Here is a 22,276-nt window from a genome sequence, read left to right on the forward strand (position 1 = left end):
CTGAATATCTTAACGCTGCTTGGAGAAAGGAAATTCATGAATATATTTCACGAGAACGGAATTTAAAGGCGGAAAAAATACTTTTCTTCGCCACGATGAGGATCAATATTAACTGGAGGTTAAAGGAAGGATAGCTACATCGGTACACGTTCCTTCGTTGCAGTGAGCTTAAGATAGAAAACTTTCCGATCGATTTTATTAGAAAGCCAAGCTATCGGGTTTAATTTTTGCAGCTCGATACGTTTGCTCCGATTAAACGCACGACTAATGGCATTACTAGAAATTTTTTTTTTCATGATGCAGTACCGTTCGAATATAGGTATGTAAAATTATTTCTTTGGAATTTGAAAAGTTCATCGCGTATTCTGATAGCGAATTCGAACGAAAGAGAAAAAAAGAGAGAAAGGAAGATAGAGAGAAAGAAAGAGAAAAAGAGGCGAGGGAACGAAATACCTTAGATACTCGTAGAAATCCTACGAGGAAGCTCCAATGCGAGAATACGAGAGGTTATCAAGTGATCTCGACATCGTTCAAACGAGAATCATATCCTCCTCAGCCTTCGAGCTCCTGGTAAAGATTTGATTCCGCAGAATGGAACAGCGCTACAATCTCGTCAGCAAAATGCTTCAAAAAGACTTTTTTGGACACACCGAGCGGTCGACGCTAAAAGCTATCCATGAGTCTTTCAAGAAAGAAATTTCTTTCTTTTTATTCTTCGGTCGTTTCCATGTTAATGGAAAAATTGTTATGTTTAAACATCGAACGCGATGAATATGTTCCACATGTTATATACCATCAGATAAAAGTATCTTCGAAATCGTAACTTCCATAATTTTCTCCATTTCTTTTTCTCTTTCCCTCCCTCTGACAAATGAATAGCCTTGGCTTCGTTTCGCCATCAAATTATCCCGTTGTGTTTAGGTATGTATACGTAACTTCGTGGAATAACGGGAAACAGCTGTTTTACATGAGGACGTACGACATGATTTGCTGCAAGGACGTAATTCGAACTGGCCAGCAATTTCCTACATCGTGGCATCAACTATTATAAAAACTCGATTTTGATCAACGATAAAATCCCGTCACTATACAAACAATTCTTTTTGCTTGTTATATCTTCGATTTCAAGCATTGCTTAGAGATCAATATCACCGACTTACTATATCTAGGAAGATTATTTACATTTTATAATGAACGATTCGCGGTCTATAAAGCACGTAATTTTAGAAAACGATTATTATATATTAATCTTTCAAAGTTAAAAATGATGATTTAGTTTACCGCAGAAAGATATCAGTTTACACGGAGATAAAGTGTTCGTAATTTCCAACGAGTTGTGAAAATTCCAAAAGTTCAAAAGTTACGTCATTCCTATCTTTCCTTCGCGAGCACAGTAGGTAATACCGTTAGAATTTCCATCAACCACGATCCTTTTCAAAGCAGCGACATTGTTAGAACATTTAATAAAATCCTACATTTCCTTTCCATATCAATGAGTCAGCTTTGTGAAATTTATTCTCACGTCTTACCGTCAAAAGATCTTACAAGCTAACGATTAAATCATGATGAGACAAAGGAACTATCTTATAGACTATGAAGTATGCTTTTAAAAAGAAATAAGATAGGATCGATCATACTTCGGGTCGTTTTGCAATCGTTGAATATATTTTTCCTTTTTGCGAGTACACATACTTATTCTTATTTCTACGTATTATATATCATCATTGTATTTGCCTAATCGAACGATCCTATAATACTTTCTCATATCAGTGAAGCCAAGGGAAATATTTGGATGTTAGATTTTAAATGGGACATTTTATACGTAATCGTTCGTAAATCGGGATACTTGCAAACTGTGTTGTCCAAGTATCTGAAATACTTTAAATGTTTATCGACCTCATCGAAAGGATATCAAGGGATTAATGGGAAAACTTTATTATCATTTCAGGATCGCGAGTTCGTGGAGATGGAGGTGCCCTATAACGGTGCCCCAAAGAGGCCAGGTTCGCCGTCACCACTGACGTCACCTGCCCACAGCACTGCCTCGAGAGGCGGCCTCCTACAGTCCTGTTGCGGTCGCTGCTACCCTCAGCGTTACCAGGTACGCGGTCGGCGTATACTCGCCTCAACGACCTCGATAAGCGAGGGTCCACCCTCATCTTCCTCCCACTCTCACCAATCGCAGACGACTTGTCAGAATCCGCAGGCTAGCCAGTTAGTAGACCCTACTACTGTGCCGAACGTAGCGTTCAACTTTCCAGGCGAGGACAGACGTCGTCAAGGCACGAGCACTTCGAGCCCGTACAACGAGACAAGGGTGTGAGCCGAACTAGCTCAATGGGAGTCTACAGATATTCTCCTTTAAATGAAGCAAAACAGAATACAGATCCCTCGTCCTAACGTATGCGTTCCCTTCCTTCTCACAAGGTACGACACACACGAGATTATAGGCTGATCCTTGAATAATTATCATCCTTTATGTCCTCGCGAAGAATCATAAGGATTAACAAGAGAGATTTTCGATCAGGTTGAGAAAAAGGAAGCGACGTAGTTTTCTTATGTTCGAGGAAAGTGATCGTCCGTTCATCGATCTTCTTCCGAAAGTTTAACTTTCATCGTTGGTTGTTTTTCTCTTCGTTAAGGATATTCATTAATCCTATTCATCGATGATATTGAAATAATTTTAGGTTTTTCATCGTTATTGATTTTTGTCAAACGAGAACGTATCTGTTAATTATCATCATAGTGAGATATAAAGGTTCGATGAGATTCTAAACTCGGTGACATGAATTTTACGGATTAGTTGCAAAATCAAGTTGATGGAGAAGTTCCAACTGCACGATGATCATCCTGGTGATTTGATAAACGCGCGTAAATTCATGCCATATGACGGAAACCAAGTGCGACGACAAAATTTCGTTGTCGTCGCTTCTGGGGATGCCAAAATCGAGCGTCACTATTCGGTGAATCTCTCTGTCCTCTATTTCTCTCTTTCGCACACACGCTGTTTCTATCTGTCTCTGTTGCGTCGCACGTGGTTGCTACATCGTTCTCTTCGATTGCGTTCTATTTTCAATGATATGACCATGGTGGTCGTTAATCGGTTGACCACGTAATACTCGATGGACGATTTCTGTATACATACGCGTATGTATCAATACATATGTGTACAAAGAGTACACTGATATCGCGCATTTTTCGTTTTAGCATTTAATAAAATAAATTTCCTTGCCAATTCATATTATTTTGTCTACTTTCCTCTAAATGATATGCATTAATTTATTTGATTTCATATCGATATTGTGTTTTACCTTCATATTGAATTAAATATTGAACTATTCCCAATTGATATATAATATTATTTTGTATTCATATTCATATCCATCAATATTAAGTTTAGTTGAATAAATTTAAAGAGATATTTAATGAAATTAAAAACAAAGGTGCGCGACGAATAGACATTTTATTCACTCTAATTAGAACAAAATGAATGTATGAATCGTCTCATCGATTGTTCAGGCTTGATTCATGATTAGCCGTCTCCCTAAGCACTGCCCCGAGAGTTCATATTATGAATAGGTGCTCTCGAAAGAAATAATATTTTTTGCTTCTATTGCTAGTGAAGAAGAATTTCCTAATCGCTACCATTTTTCTTGCTGAAATCGAAATCGTGAAAATCGTTTCATCGTTTCTCTCGCGAATTCCCTCATGAGAATTATCATCGGAACCGGAATTATCAAACTTATGGTATATTAGTTAGACTATTCAACACACGTATACATAAATTAATATAATATCTACATATATATATACGCATAAAATAAATATAAATAAAAAAGATATATACAACGTTGCCACTCCTCGTTCATAAAATGATAAAATCGGGAGTATGATCTACTCTAGAAATTAATTATTCCACGAATTCAATTGACTTCGTACCGAATTCTAAATCAGTGTCGTAGATATTCAACATAGATTCGAATGCGAACGTACCGGATTCACGCGACGAATCTATAAAAAGGAAAACAAAAGAAGATAAAAAGAGAACGAACGAGACTGAAGTTCAGATAACTTCAATTTAATGAGTTCTTTGAATTAAAATGTTCTAGTTAAGCAGGACATATATATATATATATATATATACACATATATATATATACATATATTATTGTATGCTACTCGAATAGGATATCTATCTCCTTTTGTTCTACCGAAAAAGAGAACTCTTTTATAGAAAGCAAAGTTTTAATTGGAAAAATAAATAAGAACGAAGCAGGGAGGAAGCAAGTTGTGGGAACTAGCCAGTGTTAAACTTCTTCGAAATTATGTGATAAGGAAGACAGTCGGAGCTTCTCTACGCGTGCCGAAGTTTCTCCTCCCTTCGTTAAACTTTGCCACGGAGATCCGGTACGCTTACCTTCGACAACAACGATGATCGAGTTTAATAGGTCACTCTCATGAGAGTATAGTTTCGACGTCCTTTGATTTATACCTTCGATCGCGGCGAACATCTTCTCGTCGATTAACTCGGGTCTATTCCTATCTTTGTCTTCCCTTTGTATCCTCAAATTCGAAGTACGTCTCTCTTTCTCTTTCTCTCTAGCGTTTAGAGCAATCCGTTCACGTCGTCTTACGTTGCTCTTGGATTTAGAGAGTCCAATTTGGATTGCATCTTGTAGAATGGATAAATTAATCCTTGGATACTTGATAAGATCGTTTCTGAAAGTTTGACGAAAGCATCGACTCGTAAATCGCCTTTCCTGACGGAAAATCGATCGTTCTAAATTCGTGTGTCTTGTGTAATTCAATTCTTTACGATCTTAAATTTATTTATATTTATCCTCGAAGTAAATGGAATCTTAAAGATTCTGATCTAAACTGTCTCTTATTACTGCATAGAAGTTATTCAAATAGGAAAAACAAATCTACCAAAGTTTTATCGATTTTCACGAATGCTTTGCAATCCTCGGTAAAGTATTAATTTCGAATACTGAACAAAACCTATTGAAATATTTTATATTTAATGATAACATTAATTATCAGATTTCAATTAATTTTTATGGAGTATTATTAAAAAGATCCAGAATAATAACGAATATACGAAATTCAAATTATTACGCGTGGAAATGCTTAATTTATGACTAAAGTAGGGTAGGACCGTTTGGATCGTAGAGTGGTTGATCTTTCGAATTGGTTCGATCGAATCTTTGTTAAAGCGTCAAATGTTTACCGTAGGAAAATAAAAAGAGCTACGATCACCGTCGGTTTAGACACGTGTCGGTTGAAACGTTTGGCGATTCGATATATGTATATCGACTCGTAAATCAGCCTCCATGTAGCCGGGGGTCGACGTTAACGAGGGAAAATGAGAAGTGATAAATGACTTAGTCGCTCGACAGATCGAGGACGAGACCCCATCGAAACCCCTTAACCGTGCCTTCTCTCCTATCTCCACTTTTATAGAAGCTATTTTTCAGTGGTTCATCATTCTCTCTCTCTCTCTCTCTCTCTCTCTCTCTCTCTCTCTCTCTCTCTCTTTCTCTCTCTCTCTTTCTCTTTAATCTTTCTTTGAATCCTCGTTCGTGTTAATCGTTGATTAACATGCAAACCAACTTCGTAATGTGTCTTAAGCACGCTTTACTGTACGAAATTTATCTTCAAATTTTCCTGTGAAATTTCTCTTAAAGACGAGAATGGTGAAATATTAGATATGTATATGTACGATGCAAGTCATTAAACTGTGTAAATCACTGTACTTTCTATGGAGAACTTTCCTTCGAAGAATTTATCTCGTTTGAGAAAGTAAGTTGTTCAATTCATTCACACTAGGGTGAAAAAATGTTGAAAGTGAAAATAGTACGACGATGTAAAAATCCATTTATTTCGCGTAACGATGTGCCATGTCACGCGGTAACAATTCATCGTAATCGTCGACTCCGTTGTTTTTCCTTTCTCTTTTCGTTTCCCTTTTTTTATTTCACTTTTTGGATTACGCATTGGTTGATGAAAGAAAGCTGACGTGGCATCGAATGGATTGGAATGGTTTTTTCATACGTTGAATCGATCGAACCGATTGGATGAATCCGTAATGATGTCTATCATCGTCGGTGGTGGCAACTTTTTTCTCGAGTTGGTTTTTACGAGTCGATGCTCAAATACATACGTACATAACATACATACATAAACATGAGATACGACGTCTTCTAAGCATACCGATGAAAGGATTTATCGCACCAAGTTCTTCTGACGCATCCGAAAGTCGCTATGAATTTTTTCTCGACTACGCTCGAACTAGTCGACTTCGTTCAACGATTTTCTCTCTCTCTCTCTCTCTCTCTCTCTCTCTCACTCTCTTTTTCTCTTTCTCTCTCGATCACCGGGCGAATCGTTCCTACCCCACAGGACGAAATTTCCCTGTACTCGAGCTCGAAGCTCATCGGCCCAGTCCCAAGTCTTCCATTTTAGGTAACTTAGTCTTCGCTCTGGAATCCTACTCGAGCTCGTACCTATCACCCTTTTCTCGTATGTACGTCTAATGACAAGTATCATTAATCTCTTACATACAAGTACATACGTACATACACATATCTTTATTATATTTATTACTCGATACAACGTAAGATACGACGAAAAAAAATGCAGAAAGTATAGAAAGTTAAGGGGAACAAAAAAGAAGAGCTCGCGCCTGACGAATAAGACGGATTGTCTGTCCCTCGCGAAGTATTTAACAAAAAGAAAAAAAAAAGAATTGAGGAAATGAGGAAAAGAAAAAAAATTAGAGAGAGACGTCATTTTACATATCGTCTATCAAACTTGACGTCTCTTGCGGCACGTTCCTCTGATCGGCAAAGAGAGAAAAGAAACCAAAAAGAAACGTTTGAGAGATAAAAGACGAAAGAAAAATGCACGGAGAAAGAAAAGATAGAAAAAAAAACAGAGAAGAAGAAAAAAAAAATAAACGGAAAAGGAAAGCACGCAATCGATTTTATCCTAAACATGGAAGAACTCCAAGAAAGATTTATCTTTTTTTCTACATGATAATCACTCATCATTTTTTTTAGCTTCGTTTCTCTCCTTTCACATTCGTTCCGGCATTTGGTATAAATGCGCTCCCGGATGAGTGCTCGCAAGAAAGAAAAAATGACGTGCGCGAATTCTCGTGAAGAAGAAGAAGCGAAGTTTTAATCTTTATGATTTCGAAATTAGGTGCATTTTCGTACGATAGAAGGTTGACCAAGGTGCGAGCTTATGGCCCTAAAAATAGACGTTTAAGGAAACCTTATTTTTTCTTAGGTAAAATCCTAATCGAAACGACGAAACAAGGAAAGTCGTTTAGAATTATAATGATTAAATAATAATTAATACTAATAACCATAATAATAATAATAATAATAATAATAACAACAACAATAATAATAATAATAACAACAACAACAACATTAATAAAATAACTAATAATACATAGTAATAGAGATAGCGATAGTCACAAAAAGAAAAAACACAGTCAGAGTGTTCACGAACGTTCGTTCTACGCAACGATATGTACATACATAAAAATCGTGATTACGATATATATATATATATCTACTTCCGGTACTTGTAAGAATTTCTTATTTTTATTTTCTTTTATCGTTTTTTTATTTTTTATTTTTTTTTATACTTTTCTTCAGGCATTGGAAATGGTCGTGATTTCGCTCGATCGATTCTTCGGGATTGGTTGGAGTCGAATGAGTTTTTTCACGAAAAAAAAAAAAAATTAACGTAGGGACGCGAAGATTAATGAATTCTCTTTCGGTCCGGTAAAATTTTGCATTCACTTAGCTCTAATATCTTAGATTGGTGTTTGATAATAGAGACTAGATAAATGCAGTATACCTCGAGCAGTTTTTTTTTTTTGAAGTTTGCTTGTCTCATCGACATAAGCCTGTTTTTAAAAAAAAGTAGATCGTAAATATATCATAAATACCGCTTTATTACTTTACTTTTATATCATATACAAAAACGTGAATTTGGATGCATTTCTTCTTTATCAGTTTTTTACTCCATACGTTATTCGATATTCTTATTAATTTTTTAATAAACGAACACGATTTAATGATAATTTACTGTCCTGAAGAATGATAATTAATTACTCGACGTCGGCCAGTCTCGAAGTACATTCGATTTTTATTTTCTTAAGAGAACGATAACGTGCACTTTTTCGTATTTTCTAAGGAGTTGCTGATAAACAAATATTTTGTGATATACGATGTTATCACAAGGCAAATCGCGACCGTAATTCTCTTTATTTATTTTTTTTTTTTTTTCATTAGGTATTTTACTTGGCACATTCCTGGTACATATAGATTCGTTTTTATAACTTTTCTTTCTTAACACGCGGCCTAAACCGTAGACATGTTATCAAAGATGACAAAAGAATATACATATAAACATAACGAGAAAGAAGCAAAGAGAAAAAAAGAAAAAAGAAAAAGAGAAAAGAAAATAATTTTCTGATTCGCTCGGATTCTCATTTATTTGCGAGACAAGATAATACGAGAAAAAAGAATATCACTTTCGCTTATCCAAGCTCTTATAAGATAATTAACGTTTCTCAATGTAAAGATAAACCAAAAAAAAAAAAATATCACACAAAGATCTTTTTAATCTCCGACGAGGTATTATTTTTAGTGTACGTGCATTTATAAGATTTTCACTTGTCTTCATTCCGATTCTAAATGATATACATACAACAAACATATTCGGATATAAGAGGGAAATAACGCTTGAACAAATAAAGAACGAATTCTTACACAATTTTACGATGCGATGAGCTTGAAAAATAAGAATTTAAAGGAGATCTTTATTGATTTCCCTTCGCCCGCGAAACATAAAGTCTTCGGAGTCGAGAAAGAAAGAAAGAACTTACAAATGAATTGATCCTATAACGAAAATCCTTATAGAAATGAATAATTTACGAAAGTTTTCTGAAATCTTAAATCGGCATTACGAAGCTTTTTAGTCTTGGACATTGTTTTTTAAACTCTTGGCAAGTTTCGATCCCATTTATAGAAGAAATAAAAATGGAAGAAAATACTATAAATATTCTTGATGTTTCGAATGACGTACCACGTATCGTCAGATAAGACGTGATACCAGATCGTTAGCAGAATTTGGCTGAACCGTGTAGAGGAACTCTCATCGACGTAATCTCGTTTTCTGTGCTTTCTTGCGTTGACAGAAATAGCACTCGCGCGTTCGTACGGGTAACATGATTTGTACATATGTCAATGTGATCACCGAAGAGTCATGGACATGTATATAGCCGGTGTACGGTCATCCTTGCACAGATATCGACTAGCAGAACGTTCTATAGTAACACGTTTTGCCTTGACCTTAGGGATACCAACGGCCTTTACATTTGCCTTATGTATGCGACATAGCTTATATTTACGAAACGCGGATTCGAACTAACAGCGTGTCTTTTTAAAGAAGACAGTCCTGTCTTTGGCGAACGCGTAACTGCTTACGTTTTTATATATTTTTTCTTTTTTCTTTTTATTTGAAGAACTTATCGCGAACTTTTTCTTTCTAACTTAATGTTTCATTCCGACGGCAAAGTAATCGATTATTCTAAACGTTTCGTTCTTTTTTCTTTCTTTTCTTGAATATTCAAAGGAAGAAAGGAAATAGGAATGTTTTTATGTTTATGAGTATATATCTCGGACGGTATCACCGTAAACGTTGACAACGTCGTGGCTGTGCTCGCGCACACGCCGATTGATGCATACACGTGCGATTTAGGTTACACACCGTGAATGGTGAGTCTCAGCTGCACGCTATGCATTGCTATCGATCGAACATTACGCTTTGCACGTGACTACGAAGAGGCGATATTCTACATATGTAGGTATTACGTGTATCTATACAATGATTTATGTATTATATATCAAACTTTGGGAACAGATTTGAGTGGACTTCGAATATGAATGATTCAAATGGTGTTTCACATCGATTTTAATATTTCCTTTAATATATCTTAACACAGTTTATCTTTGTTCGATTCAATCCTATTCTTACTTATCCAAAATTGTATGACAATTCGTATTAATATTAATGGAAGCTTTCTCGTGGATCTTTATAGTTTGTTAATTGTTAAAGGAAGAAGAAAACAATGTTACGAGATCTGATATTGTTTAGAACAAACACGAGAATGCAACAGTGCGAAAATCTGCTCGGAGAAGATCCTTTCTTTATGACGAAACTCGTGAGTAATTCTGTCCCTCATTTCATCACCATACCAGCCGCTTGCTCGGAAGCAGGTCACCCAGAGATTTACTCGAAACTAGTGTAATAAGGGAAAGAGCTGTTCGTGATTAGAGCACAGTGAACGAGTGAGGGAGAAAGAGAAAGACAAAGCGTTTGCATGAGGTTTGACCTGCAAGATTTGAAATGCCAAGAACAAAACATTTTTCTTTTATTTCAATGAAAGGAACAGCGAAAAGAAAAGAGAAACATTCTTCGTCGTTTAAGCGATTAATCGTTTCTTGTTACGTTAAGTTTTTTAACTTTTCTTCAACTTCTTCCGGTGAATTTAATTTATTTCTTTTAGAGGAGAATTTCATTTGAAAACATAAGTACTTAAAAGAGATAGAAGTTTTCCTTTTGATTATATTATTGATTTGAAAGTTTCCTGCAGCTCAATGTTGCTAATCGATATTACTTCCTTGTCGCACGGAAATTAATTAAAGGAGCAACGTGCTGCAGAATTAGATATTACCTATTATAATTAGACGTGGTTTTGGTTCGCTTCCATAGTTTACTTTAACAATCGTTATTGCTCTCTCTCTCTCCCTCTCTCTCTCTCTCTCTCTCTCTTTAAACTTTACATTAATTTTTGACCTTTTTTGTAATTCTTTTTTCGGTGAAGATAAAAATAATATAAAATTAGTCGTCACAAAAAGAATCTTTCTATACTGTAATATAAAGAAAATATTTAATCGACATGTTATCGAAGAAATTCATATATTCATTCCTATAGAAAAACAGCACTTTCATTTCTTACTTTTTGCTCTCGAATATATATATTATACATACGAAAGAGTTGATAAGACCTTGGTCTTGAAATACTGAAACTTTCATCAGGATATCCTTGAGCGCGTCCTCGAGTTGAATTTTCGACAGGTTAAATCGCAGCATTCGGATAAAAACTTTGAAATACGAGGGTGCATGCATCTTCGAGTAAGGTGTCTTACTTGTTCGTCTTGTCCATCGTGACGTCATCGTAAAAAGGATGAAAAAGAGAAAGGAAAAATGCATCCGGTTCACGGTCGGTGAGACGATGCACGATGAAGAAAGAGACGACAAAAGGGACGAACGACGAAGTCGTTTGTCTTCTTTTCTCGCGGCAACTCTCGCGAAAATACGTTGAAATATATGAGAGCCTATACGTTTCACGGTTTTCCTGGCGACTCTTGGGAGCGATGTCGAGAAATCGTTCTTCTTCTTTCTTTGTCTATTTTCTCTATTTTCTCTATTTTCTCTAGCTGCACCTATGTACCTCTTTTTGATCTCGCTTCGGACGTGAAAGTAATGTGCCGTGAATCGGAGAAAAAAAGGAAAAAACGAAGGGTGAGAAAAAGAAAAGAAAATAGAGGGAGAGAGAGAGAGAGAGAGAGACAGAGAGAAAGAGAAAAAAGAGAAAACACATAACGACAGAGCCAGTAGCTACCGTCACTTTTCCGCCTTTTGTTCTTTTTTACTCTCCAAGGAGCTTACATGTCACGGTATTCAAATAAAGTCATATTTTCTTTTTTTTATATATCTTCGATACACGTCCGTTTAACGCATAAATATTTTCTTTAAACCTGTATAACTGAATTTTTGAAAAAAATTATAAAACTGTGATATAATTTAAACTTGTATAATTATACTATATATACGACGTATAAATTATATCGGATAAACATTATTTTTGGATATGAAAAGTAACAATTTTATTGCGAAAAAATTAAATAGAATATATGAGTATTCAATGAACTTATCGAGAATTAAATTCTTCTCGAATTTTTTTTTTTTTTTTTTTTTGGAGAGCATTTATTTAGAAATAAATTTTATTTAAATCGTTACGTATAATATAACAAAGAGAAATATTACGGTATTTTATCTGAATACTTTATTCTACTTGAAAAGTAGTAAGCGAATTGCTTATACTTTTATATTTGTAAACTATTTTCCTTGATAAAAATTCTTAAAATATTTGGGACTTTATTCATAAATATAAGATTAATATAGATATAATTTTACTTCTATTTTAAAAGTGAACAAAAAATATTTTTTATCATTATAATGCTTATATAATATCGAAACTTTTAAAATTTTCATGAATCTAGGAAAACTTAAAAAAAAAACGTATCGATAATAAGAACATTTCTTGCTTAATCGTTAAACACAATTATTGTAGAAAATGAAAAATTCTGATGAAATTGTAATGTTAAATGGGCCACCTTGTATTTTAAACGAACTCAATCTAAAAATAAAAGGTCACACTTCTCGTAGAACGTTCGACGGTTATTCTAAAAAGGATTTCAAATTGGAACACGCGACATATTTGACTTATTCGATTCCATTATTGGGTCGTAGAGATAGCGAAAAAAGTTCTTTTAAAGGTAAAAGCCGGGAGACGTATGGCGTACCTGAACATCTAAGAAATTTGCTTTTCAAAGCATTCAAATAAACTCTTACTTTACCTTCGGCTCGGCGGGCCGCATAAACGCGCTCTATCACGGCACGGCACTTTGATCGGGTTCGCTCTTTTTCCTTTCCTTCATTTCAAAAACTCTAGTTGATCCTCTGTATAGAGACATGAAGAAAAGAGGTTCACGGTATAAAGTGAGAGAAAAAGAGAGAGAGAGAGAGAGAGAGAGAGAGAGAGAAAGGAGAACGGACAGAGAGGGAAACAGAGAGAAAGAGAGATAGAAATAGAAAGGGTGAAAGAGACGTGTGAGCATATTGAGATGGCGAAAGAGAGAAGAGGAGAGAGAGAGAGAGAGGATGAGAGTGATTCGGTAACTCACGTATTCATTAAGCTCTGCTTTGCTCTCGCTTCTCTCTAATCTATTGACTACCAAACCTCTTTCCCTTCTACATGGACATAGATTCGTTAAAACGAATACTCCATATGTTATTCGTATTAGTTTCTATTATATTTGCTCGTTGTCTATACGTTGCACTACATGAACAATCACGAAGGTCCAAAATTTCTCCGATTAAAATCGGGTCGCAGGTGCATCGACTCGTAGAGAGAGGGTGAAAAGCGTGCCGATGAGAACGATGTCTATGTCTTCTAGCGAACGACGATTTCTCTTCTTTCTTTCTCTCTCTCTCTCTCTCTCTCTCTCTCTCTCTTCCTCTCTTTCTCTTTCCATCGTCGACACAGCACTCTGCATCCTCTCTAGTTAGCAAAGGCGGTGTGCTTTCAAAGAACTGGATTACAGGGGTGGCAATTAAATTATCGCGAAGAGCTTTGTGTGTCAGAACTGCCAAGGCAAGACCTCAATAAATCTCGCAGTTCGACCGGGCATTAATTATTCTCTCTCAAACTTTCAACAATGAAAGCATTTAAGATCGAATAAATGTTTCCATTGGGTGCGGTCGATCGAAGAAAATCGTTGAGGACATTATAAGACGTTCCATTGATTGTTCTAACTGTCCTAACCGAAATCGTTGAAATCATTGAAATCGTGAAAAAATGAATAAAGATCAAACTAAAGTATTTTCTGAAATAACAAATCGTGACGACGATTTTGCTTTAACGTGTTTTTTTTATTCCTCTTTCCAGACGATGAATGATTTCATGCGAAGTGAAAATATTTATTTGGATCATTCACGAAGTTCTACAAAAGCTATTCCAAGAAGTAGTTAATAATTTTTTGTAATAGTAGCAGATGTTTCGTCGATATATCTACTTCGTGTATCAATATGGGGTTATTTTAACGGAGCAGAATTTTTTATATAAAATATAATCATATCGTGTTCAGACCAGTGTATCACTGAATCATTGATCACTTGTAATAGGATCGTCAGATACTCTACATTTCTACTGTGGATAATACTTGCTTCAGTTGGAGTGTTTATATTTAACTAATTACAAACGGGAAGTAATTTTTGAAAAAGATAATGAATGTTCTGTATTAGAAACTTTGAAATAAATTTTATATATGCAACTTATTTCAAATTAACGATTACCTTTCATATGTATTATTATAACGCCTATAATTACGTTTTACAAAAATTTAATATAAATAATGCAAAATTTGTATCGCCTCTTCGTAGCACGCATAAATCGTAGAAATTAATCTTTTAATATTGAATTACAGTATTCTCTTAGTTTATTACATTGACCAATTTTTAACTAACCGATCGATGATGTAGAAAGCACAGCTGCGAGCGTTACAATTGTTGTTATCAATGTCTCCATAGCTATTGGCTATAACTAAACTTTGTTAATGCAATTTTTCAATGTCGTTTTACGAAATCTTTGTGAAACTCGTACGCGAAAGCTATGGCCTCGAGCTTTAAAACAAATACTTCTACTATTTCTACTTTTGAACATCGAACTACGTTCGGATACATACATACATATATATATATCTACCCACATTTTATTTGACGTTGTCAAGATAACAAGTCGATATCGTTAATAGTCGACTTGTCCTGAATATCGATATGTGAATTTTCACTTGAAAAATTCCTATTTTATTTTTTTTTTTTTTTGGTCGATCTCCAATTTCGATTGCATCGCGATCATATCGAAACACGAAGTAACATCGCAAACATATCGATCTTCACGAATAAGTCATATCACTCGCTGCGATACAATGTCGCTCGTGGCGAAGAAAGTATGTATGATAAAATAAGGAATGAAAGAAAAGAAAAAGTCATCGGTGAGAGAGTGATGACATCGCGTCGAATTAATCGGAGCATAATCTACGTTATAATGTATAACACGAGTTGCTTTTATGAATAATGCATAGCCGAAGGAACAGCAGGAGCCTGTAGTGGAGCATCCACTTCAGATCAACCAGGCAAGACAAAATTGAATCTTAAGTGTCCGTCTAAAAAGCTCAGTCGATCCTCTCGTCGTTAACCCAGTAACGAGCACCACGTTTGAACGACCCTCGCCGTTCCATCCAGCCCTCGCTCCTCGTAAAAAGAAAAGCGGAGGAGGCTGCCGCTGTCGCAGCGAATTCGTCGCAGCTTCTCCACTAGAAATATACGAGTGTCCGCGAATCCACTATCACGACTACCCTTACCTCCACTCTCAACCCTATTACTCCGTATCATTCGTTTTTCATCGATCTCCAACAGTGTTTCGCGTCCTTGTCGCCACGAGAGAAGATTAATTACCGAGCAGTCGTTGTACCTTGTCTACCTGCGTCGATCACAGCCGTGTCAAATGATAAATCGAGTCATAATCGAGTTTTATCTATCTATCTATCTATCTATTTTTTTTTGTTTCTCCCTTGGCAGATATCTACTATCGCAACGATAAGGGAATAATGTTATACTTTATAAATGTCGTTTATAAACAGTAACGACTTTATCGTACCGACAAACATTTGCGAGGTCGATTAATTAACGCTCAACAGGTCAATCGTCGAAGACTGGCAGTGGTCCACATTTGGATATCGCTAGTACTTCCAACAATATCATTCAGATCTATTTTCACAATCGAGTTAATTCTCCTTTCCAAAAGGGATGCGAAGGATGTGCTCGAAAATTCGAATAAGTAATCGTTTGGTATAACCGAAGATTGATTTAATCCACGGGCTGTCTATCCTTCGATGATTTTATTGGAAATGAGCTGTCACGTGAGAGAGAGATTAATTATGACTTAGTCACTCAGTCTGGTAGTACAACATGTGCACATTCTGAATATACTCCTTTGAACGATCAATCAACATATAATTAAGGATCCTTGGAAACATTAAATCGTTGGTAATTCAAAAGTGTCATTGCGAGATAGTCATAATTCTATATAAATCTCTCGAGCCGATAAATTAGGAATTTGCAAAAGGCTGTGATCGTTGCGGGACAAGTAACGACGTCTGGATATTCCTGTTTCTTTTCTATTACACAGTGAGCCGGACGTTGAAAACACACACGTGTACATATACATTTCAAGTATAATATATTCTGATATATGTATATACTATATCATATATATATATATATAAAAACGTGTCTCTATAAAAAAAAAACTTATGCACCCCGTAGAAAATGTATCCTCCTGTTTAAGGTAAGATCTCTCTAACAAAGTACAAATGACTGTCTTTTGTTCCTCACCTCTAAAAATGAATTACGAGACCTTTTTGCTATAGCCGATTTATAGTTGGGAATGTTTGACTTGTTGTTTTTACTGTTGGCACTTTGTTATTGTTCCACATCTGTATATATATATACATATATATATATCTCTATATAATAACATGTCTCATGAAATTCGCGTTCCAACGGTGAGCAACCTTGTTTCGCTATATTAATTAATTAATATATCCTACGTATACTCGTATTATTCTTGCAAAGCTTATCTACGATCGATTGCTCATATTAATTAATCATTTCGAAGTGAACGCAATTATATTTGTTTTTTATCACGATAATTAAAACTTTCTTATCCTTTAAGGATTAAAAGGAAATATTTCCAAGTGGAACATTGGGGATTACCGTTGGACACAAATTTTACAGGATGTTCCGATTATCTCTGTTAATCGGACGATTTATTATTCGTCTGTTTTATTCACACTTGTTTACGAACGTTGCGAATGTTGGATCAAGTTTAAAATATCGCGCAAACGTACGTACTTAAGTACTTACGTGCTCGTGCGTCTACGTACATAAACGTGGAAAAAAATGGGGGAAAAAGAAAAATGGGAATCTCCTATAATTTCGTTTCGTGCTTTCGTTGCGAAGTCTGCAAAAAAGCGACATTGATGCTCTCTAGTAAAGTAATTCTCTTATCAAATTATTCTAGCTATCAGTATTTTATTTTATTATTATTTTGTCGACATATTTGTTCGTTTCCATCGTCTCTTTTATTTTATTATTATTTATTATTATTTTCTTTCTTTTCAATAACACTTCACGTCGGGAGTTCTCCTAACGAGAGGAGAGAACAAACGATATATGTATGTTTTAATTGCTAATCGTGAAGTATGTAATTGTTCAGAACATTTTATTGTTTAATACCACTCGGCCAATACTCATTTATTTTAATAGTACAAAGAACAGGCGCAGAAAAAACGTCAGAAATTTCTTCGTTCTCGATCGACTCTTTTCCTGCTTTTTATAGATCTCTTCGATTATTCCATCGTCTTTCTATCGAAATAGTACGAACTTTCGACTATTTTTCGTACAATTTTTATTTCGTTCTACTTAAAATAGATTCTCGAGGATACAAGGCTTTAGAATTTCGTATCTATGTTTTAAATTTTTATAGAGGAAAATGGTCTTCGAATTATAAATTTACAGCTTAAATGGAACGTGTTGTATATTTTACCGCTATATTCATTCTTTGTGAATCAGAACTAATGGTTGAGATATTTCCAGAAGAAGTAACGTCCCTTTAAATCGTACGCGTTACTTCCGCGTTTACATATCGTTTATGATCGTTCAAAGAATATTGATCTTTTATCGTGATGTCTGAAGGTTCAATGCAAGTTATCGTTGCAGTGCTTTAAACGAGCATATCGTGTAACAAGTACGTAAAGCACTGACAGGTGTCGCAAGAACGTCACGAGAGTTCTCGTACTTTGAACTTAAAGTTCTCGCGTCTCTCCTTTCGCAAAATAGGGAGGTAGCTGGCCTATTTCGAAAAATCCTTGACGTTTGTAGGTCGGAAGTCGAAAGGTTTTGTCGAAAGACAACGAAACACAGTCAGGCATTACGTGAGTAAAAATAATTTTCTGACGTTCATGTAACAAGGCACGAAATAGAGATTAAAACGATATGTCTAATCGTAGAATTTATTACCCAGAATTTCACCAAAAATATTTATAATGCCCTATTATATGTCTAATTGTAGAATTTATTACCTAAAATTTTATCGAAAAGAAATCAGTGGCACTACGTATAAATTAGGAATAGATAATGACATGTGTAGTCTTAGAATAGGACAATGAAATGAAAGTCATCGTCATTTCATTTACGTACTTACGGACATTATCTTATTGCAAAATGTCCGCTTATAAAAATAATTCGACCATCAGGACGAGTCCTTTATATCACCCTATATAACGAGCTCCTCACACCGAAGATACACTTAAAGTGGAAAGTATCGTTTAGGAATAGCCCCTAAATGGATTATAATAAATCGAGTCTTATGCGCGAGGCTCGATCCCGTATGTCTCCATGTAGGATGAAACGAGTTAGATAGGTATATATCGCGACGCTATAATTTCCAATAGTGACCTTTCCAGAAACGTGAATTTGTGAAGAATATTTTCGTGAGAAATTGTCGACGAAAGCGTCGACGTTTTGTTTCTCTCACGAGAATATTTTCCAAAAATATTTCACGTATCTATTTAGCTATAAATAGTAAAGACTTAGAAAGAAAATAAAAAAGTAAAGGAAAAATAGGAAAAAAGATCGTATGTTTGTGCTTGAGTGTGTGTGTGAAAGAAAGAGAGAGAGAGAGAAAGAGAGGAAGATCAGAACAAAAAAAAAAGAAAAACTTAGGATAGGAAAGTCTGGCGTGCAACAATGTAGTGTGTGCTTGTGGTGTGGATTTCAGCAGGCGTACAGTCAGTACATCCCAGCTACAAGGGCCCAAGTTTCCGGGGCCCAGGGTGGGCAGACGGGGGTCGCCATGGACGGCACTTACCTCGTCGAGGCCTCTTTTTGAGTGTCCGCTACGTAGTAAGAAATCGATATGTCGAGATAAATCTTCATGTACAATATATACATGACACATACATTATATATGTATAAAGATCGATATAAAGCAATTCGATTGATATTTGTATAAGCCGTAAATGAAAAGAAAAGGAAAATGAGAAAAGTAAAAAAATTTTAAGAGTCTCTTTCTAGCTGACACTTGAAGTCACATTACCGATTCGAGTCGTGTATGAAAATATTTGATAATACGTGTGAAAGTGAACTAAAGTAAAAACGAATATGTAAAGGACACTCTTATAAAGCTCGAAAGCGAAAAGAAACGTAATAATTCGAGACTAGAGGCCATGAAAAAATCAAGGAAGGGAAAGAGAAAGAGAGAGGGAGAGAGAGGGAGAGAGAAAGAGAGAAACGAGGTGAAGACGAAACGAAAATCGACTTGAATTAAAAAAAATTAGTAAGGTACATCAAAAGAAAATCTACTGTGTCAATCAATCAAATTCTTCTCTATTTCCTCATTTCCGTGCTATCTCCATCGATGCGACCTCTCGACCCCCGGGATCATCAACAACGACGATCGATGATGATTCGATGTCTGGATTCTCTATGCTGATGGATACGACGACCGCAACGATGACCATCGTCGCGTTACTACCACTGTTATCACCACCGTCACCACCAACATCAAACCACCACCACTGCCATTCCGATCATCGCCACCATCTTCATCGTCATCGACATCTCCGTACATCGACTTCGAACGCACTTCGGACACCACAATGGCTCCCTCTTCTTGACCGTTCGATCTTTGACACACGCAATAACACATTCTTTACGAAACGATCGTTCGTTCTGGAATTACTAAACAATTAAATCGCTGATCATTATTAATGCCGAATGAACGAACACGTTCATCAAATGCGAACGACAAACGATGGAATGACTGAACAAAAAATATGAAAATGTAAACCGCTCTTCATCGTAAACGCATGCTGCGAATGTACGAATCAAAAATGACGTATAATATATTTAACGACACTCGGGACGGTATGAAAAAAACGAAAAACAAAAACAACAACAATTCGATCGACGAACGCTCGACTGCCAATCGTTGACGGCGTCATGGAATGGAATCGTCACGATAACGAAAAAACGGAAAATGAAAAATGAAAAAAAAAAAATAAATGCCCTAAACGAACGACGGGCTATGCGATGCTAACGAACGGTGAATGAAAACGAACGCAATGAAAAACAAAACAAAAAAAAATAACGCGCACATACACGTACGAACGCATAAAAAATGAAAACGATGGACAAATGAACGGAACGATCTCACGACGAACCAATTCTACGACGGTGTTACACGTGTCCACGTATAGAGCTTGTCCTATCAGCTCACCTCGAACGAGAGCAAGGATAGAGTGGTGCTCGTATATGGCGACCGTATACAAGTGCGGAAAAAGGTAAAGAAATTGTTTCCTCATTTGGAAACGCTTGTGGACGCTATGATATATCGTTATAAAAATATAAAGAGAGAGAGAGAGCGAGCGAGAGAGAGAGAGAGAGAGAGAGAGAGAGAGAGAGAGAGAGAGAGAGAGATGATAAGAATAATGATATTCATAATGATGATGATGATGATAATGATAAAAATGATAACGATGCTGCTGCTGATGTGATGATTTATATATACATACGTATATAGATATGATATCTATATAATCGTGTCTATATACATACATATGTATATGTTAATACATGTGATATACGTATGCGAATATATACACGATTTAATCATTTGGATGATGAAATCTTGCCTCACACGATGGGAGGACACACGAGAGGCACACGACGAGGTCCTCCAGAACAGAAATCCTCTTTGGTGATCGTGTCAGCCGATCGTGCGAGCCGATCTTATCGCGTGGCTGTCTTATCTAAGTTGGCTTATGGATGTTCGCTTTCTTTTCAACAGTTACTTTTCTTCTATCGACGTTTTTATTATTCATCACAATTATATGCTGATACCTGGACAACGGTTTTAGTTGTGATCGTTTATATTGGCTGATCTGAACTATTATTCTTTTACTGCTTCTCGCCGTATTTTTGCTTCTTAAAACTGATGCGTTCGTTGTTTTAGGTAGACATCGAGAACGAAATAAAGGTGATTAGAAATTCTAATAATAGAATGTTTGCGATGTAGGAAGTAGAATGTTAATTTTCTGAATTACAAGGGTGACATATCGTTATAATTTCTCGAATAATGAGAATCGTCAGAAATCGAACTTGAAGATGTCTTTTCTATGAGTGATCTTTTTTGATTGTATTTCTTAGCAATTTTCACAAACATATCTGATTATTTCATAAAATTATTATATGTATAATTATAGCTTTGTTCCAACCAATGTTTTACAATATTCGTATTATAAATAATCGAAGATGTCGAAGTGTTCTTAGAATTTCTAATTGCGCAAACTCACGCTTTTACTTATTATTTATTACTCGTTACGTGAAATTTAATTTTTTGCCTCGATATACTCGGCGATCTTTTTTTTCCATAAACGCGATATGGTAAATCAATTGTTGATCTTATTACTTGTTCGATATTACTTTCTCGAAAAATGCATACAAGCGCCGAAACGAAGTCTTATATCTTATCAACCTTATCGTGGTTAAACATAAAAATGGTAGAACATAAAATGTGATAAAAGAAAATGAAAAATAGAAAACGTGTCACTCGATATCGGCCTTTTTCGGTGGTTGAGATAAAATCTTTTCTTTCTTTTTCTTTTTGCCGTTCGTATTTTATCAAAGCAATCAACCATTGTGGCTTTTCCTACTTTCTTTGCCATCTCCTTTCATCGAATCTTAGAGTTTCATGTCGGCATCTTTGAATACACATGAACGTAAAAAGGATAAGTATCTAGGCACTCTTATTCGTTGAGTACATCTCTGAGTGCGCGAAGATAAATGAGAGTGGAATACAAAGAAATCGGTGTTGCTAGTCTCTCTCTCTCTCTCTCTCTCTCTCTCTCTCTCTCTCTCTCTCTCCCTCTCTCTTTTTCTCTTTCTATGTTTGAAGTAACATCACCGAAATAGTTCTGAGAAAGTATTATAATCTCTCTAAAGTATTATAGTCTCTCTACTCTGTAGTCTTGTTTCATCGATCTATAGATTCATTCATTATCAGATGTTTTGAAGAGCCTATTTCACTTGATACCATCACCCAACATTATCAATATCAACATCATCGTCTTCAACGCTTTTTCTTTTTCTTTCTTCCTCTTATCCATGCTACGGAAAGGGGCTCGCGTGTCACGTACATATATATGTTACGCGACGCGGAAAAATAGAATTACACGACCCGTAAAGGTCGTTTTGTGAGCACACTTAATGAGAACCGCATTTA

General features: G+C 35.7%; 1 protein-coding gene across 8 annotated transcripts in view; it reads left to right on the forward strand.

Annotated features, from left to right (window-relative positions):
- Window positions 1-22,276, forward strand: part of LOC122629811 (potassium voltage-gated channel protein Shal) — a 93,253-nt gene that overhangs the window by 57,154 nt on the left and 13,823 nt on the right. For 4 of the 8 annotated variants that reach the window (XM_043813625.1, XM_043813626.1, XM_043813627.1 and 1 more), the window contains exons 4-5: window positions 1,949-2,101; window positions 20,253-20,336. In XM_043813625.1, coding sequence (XP_043669560.1) covers window positions 1,949-2,101; window positions 20,253-20,336 — 237 coding nt within the window. Of the gene's footprint in view, window positions 1-1,948; window positions 2,102-15,014; window positions 15,066-18,772; window positions 20,165-20,252; window positions 20,337-22,276 lie in introns of those variants that run through there. The other 4 variants (XM_043813631.1, XM_043813632.1, XM_043813629.1 and 1 more) reach the window with 4 other exon arrangements.

The sequence above is a fragment of the Vespula pensylvanica genome, chromosome 6 (assembly GCF_014466175.1).
Source record: "Vespula pensylvanica isolate Volc-1 chromosome 6, ASM1446617v1, whole genome shotgun sequence".
Lineage (NCBI taxonomy): Eukaryota > Metazoa > Arthropoda > Insecta > Hymenoptera > Vespidae > Vespula > Vespula pensylvanica.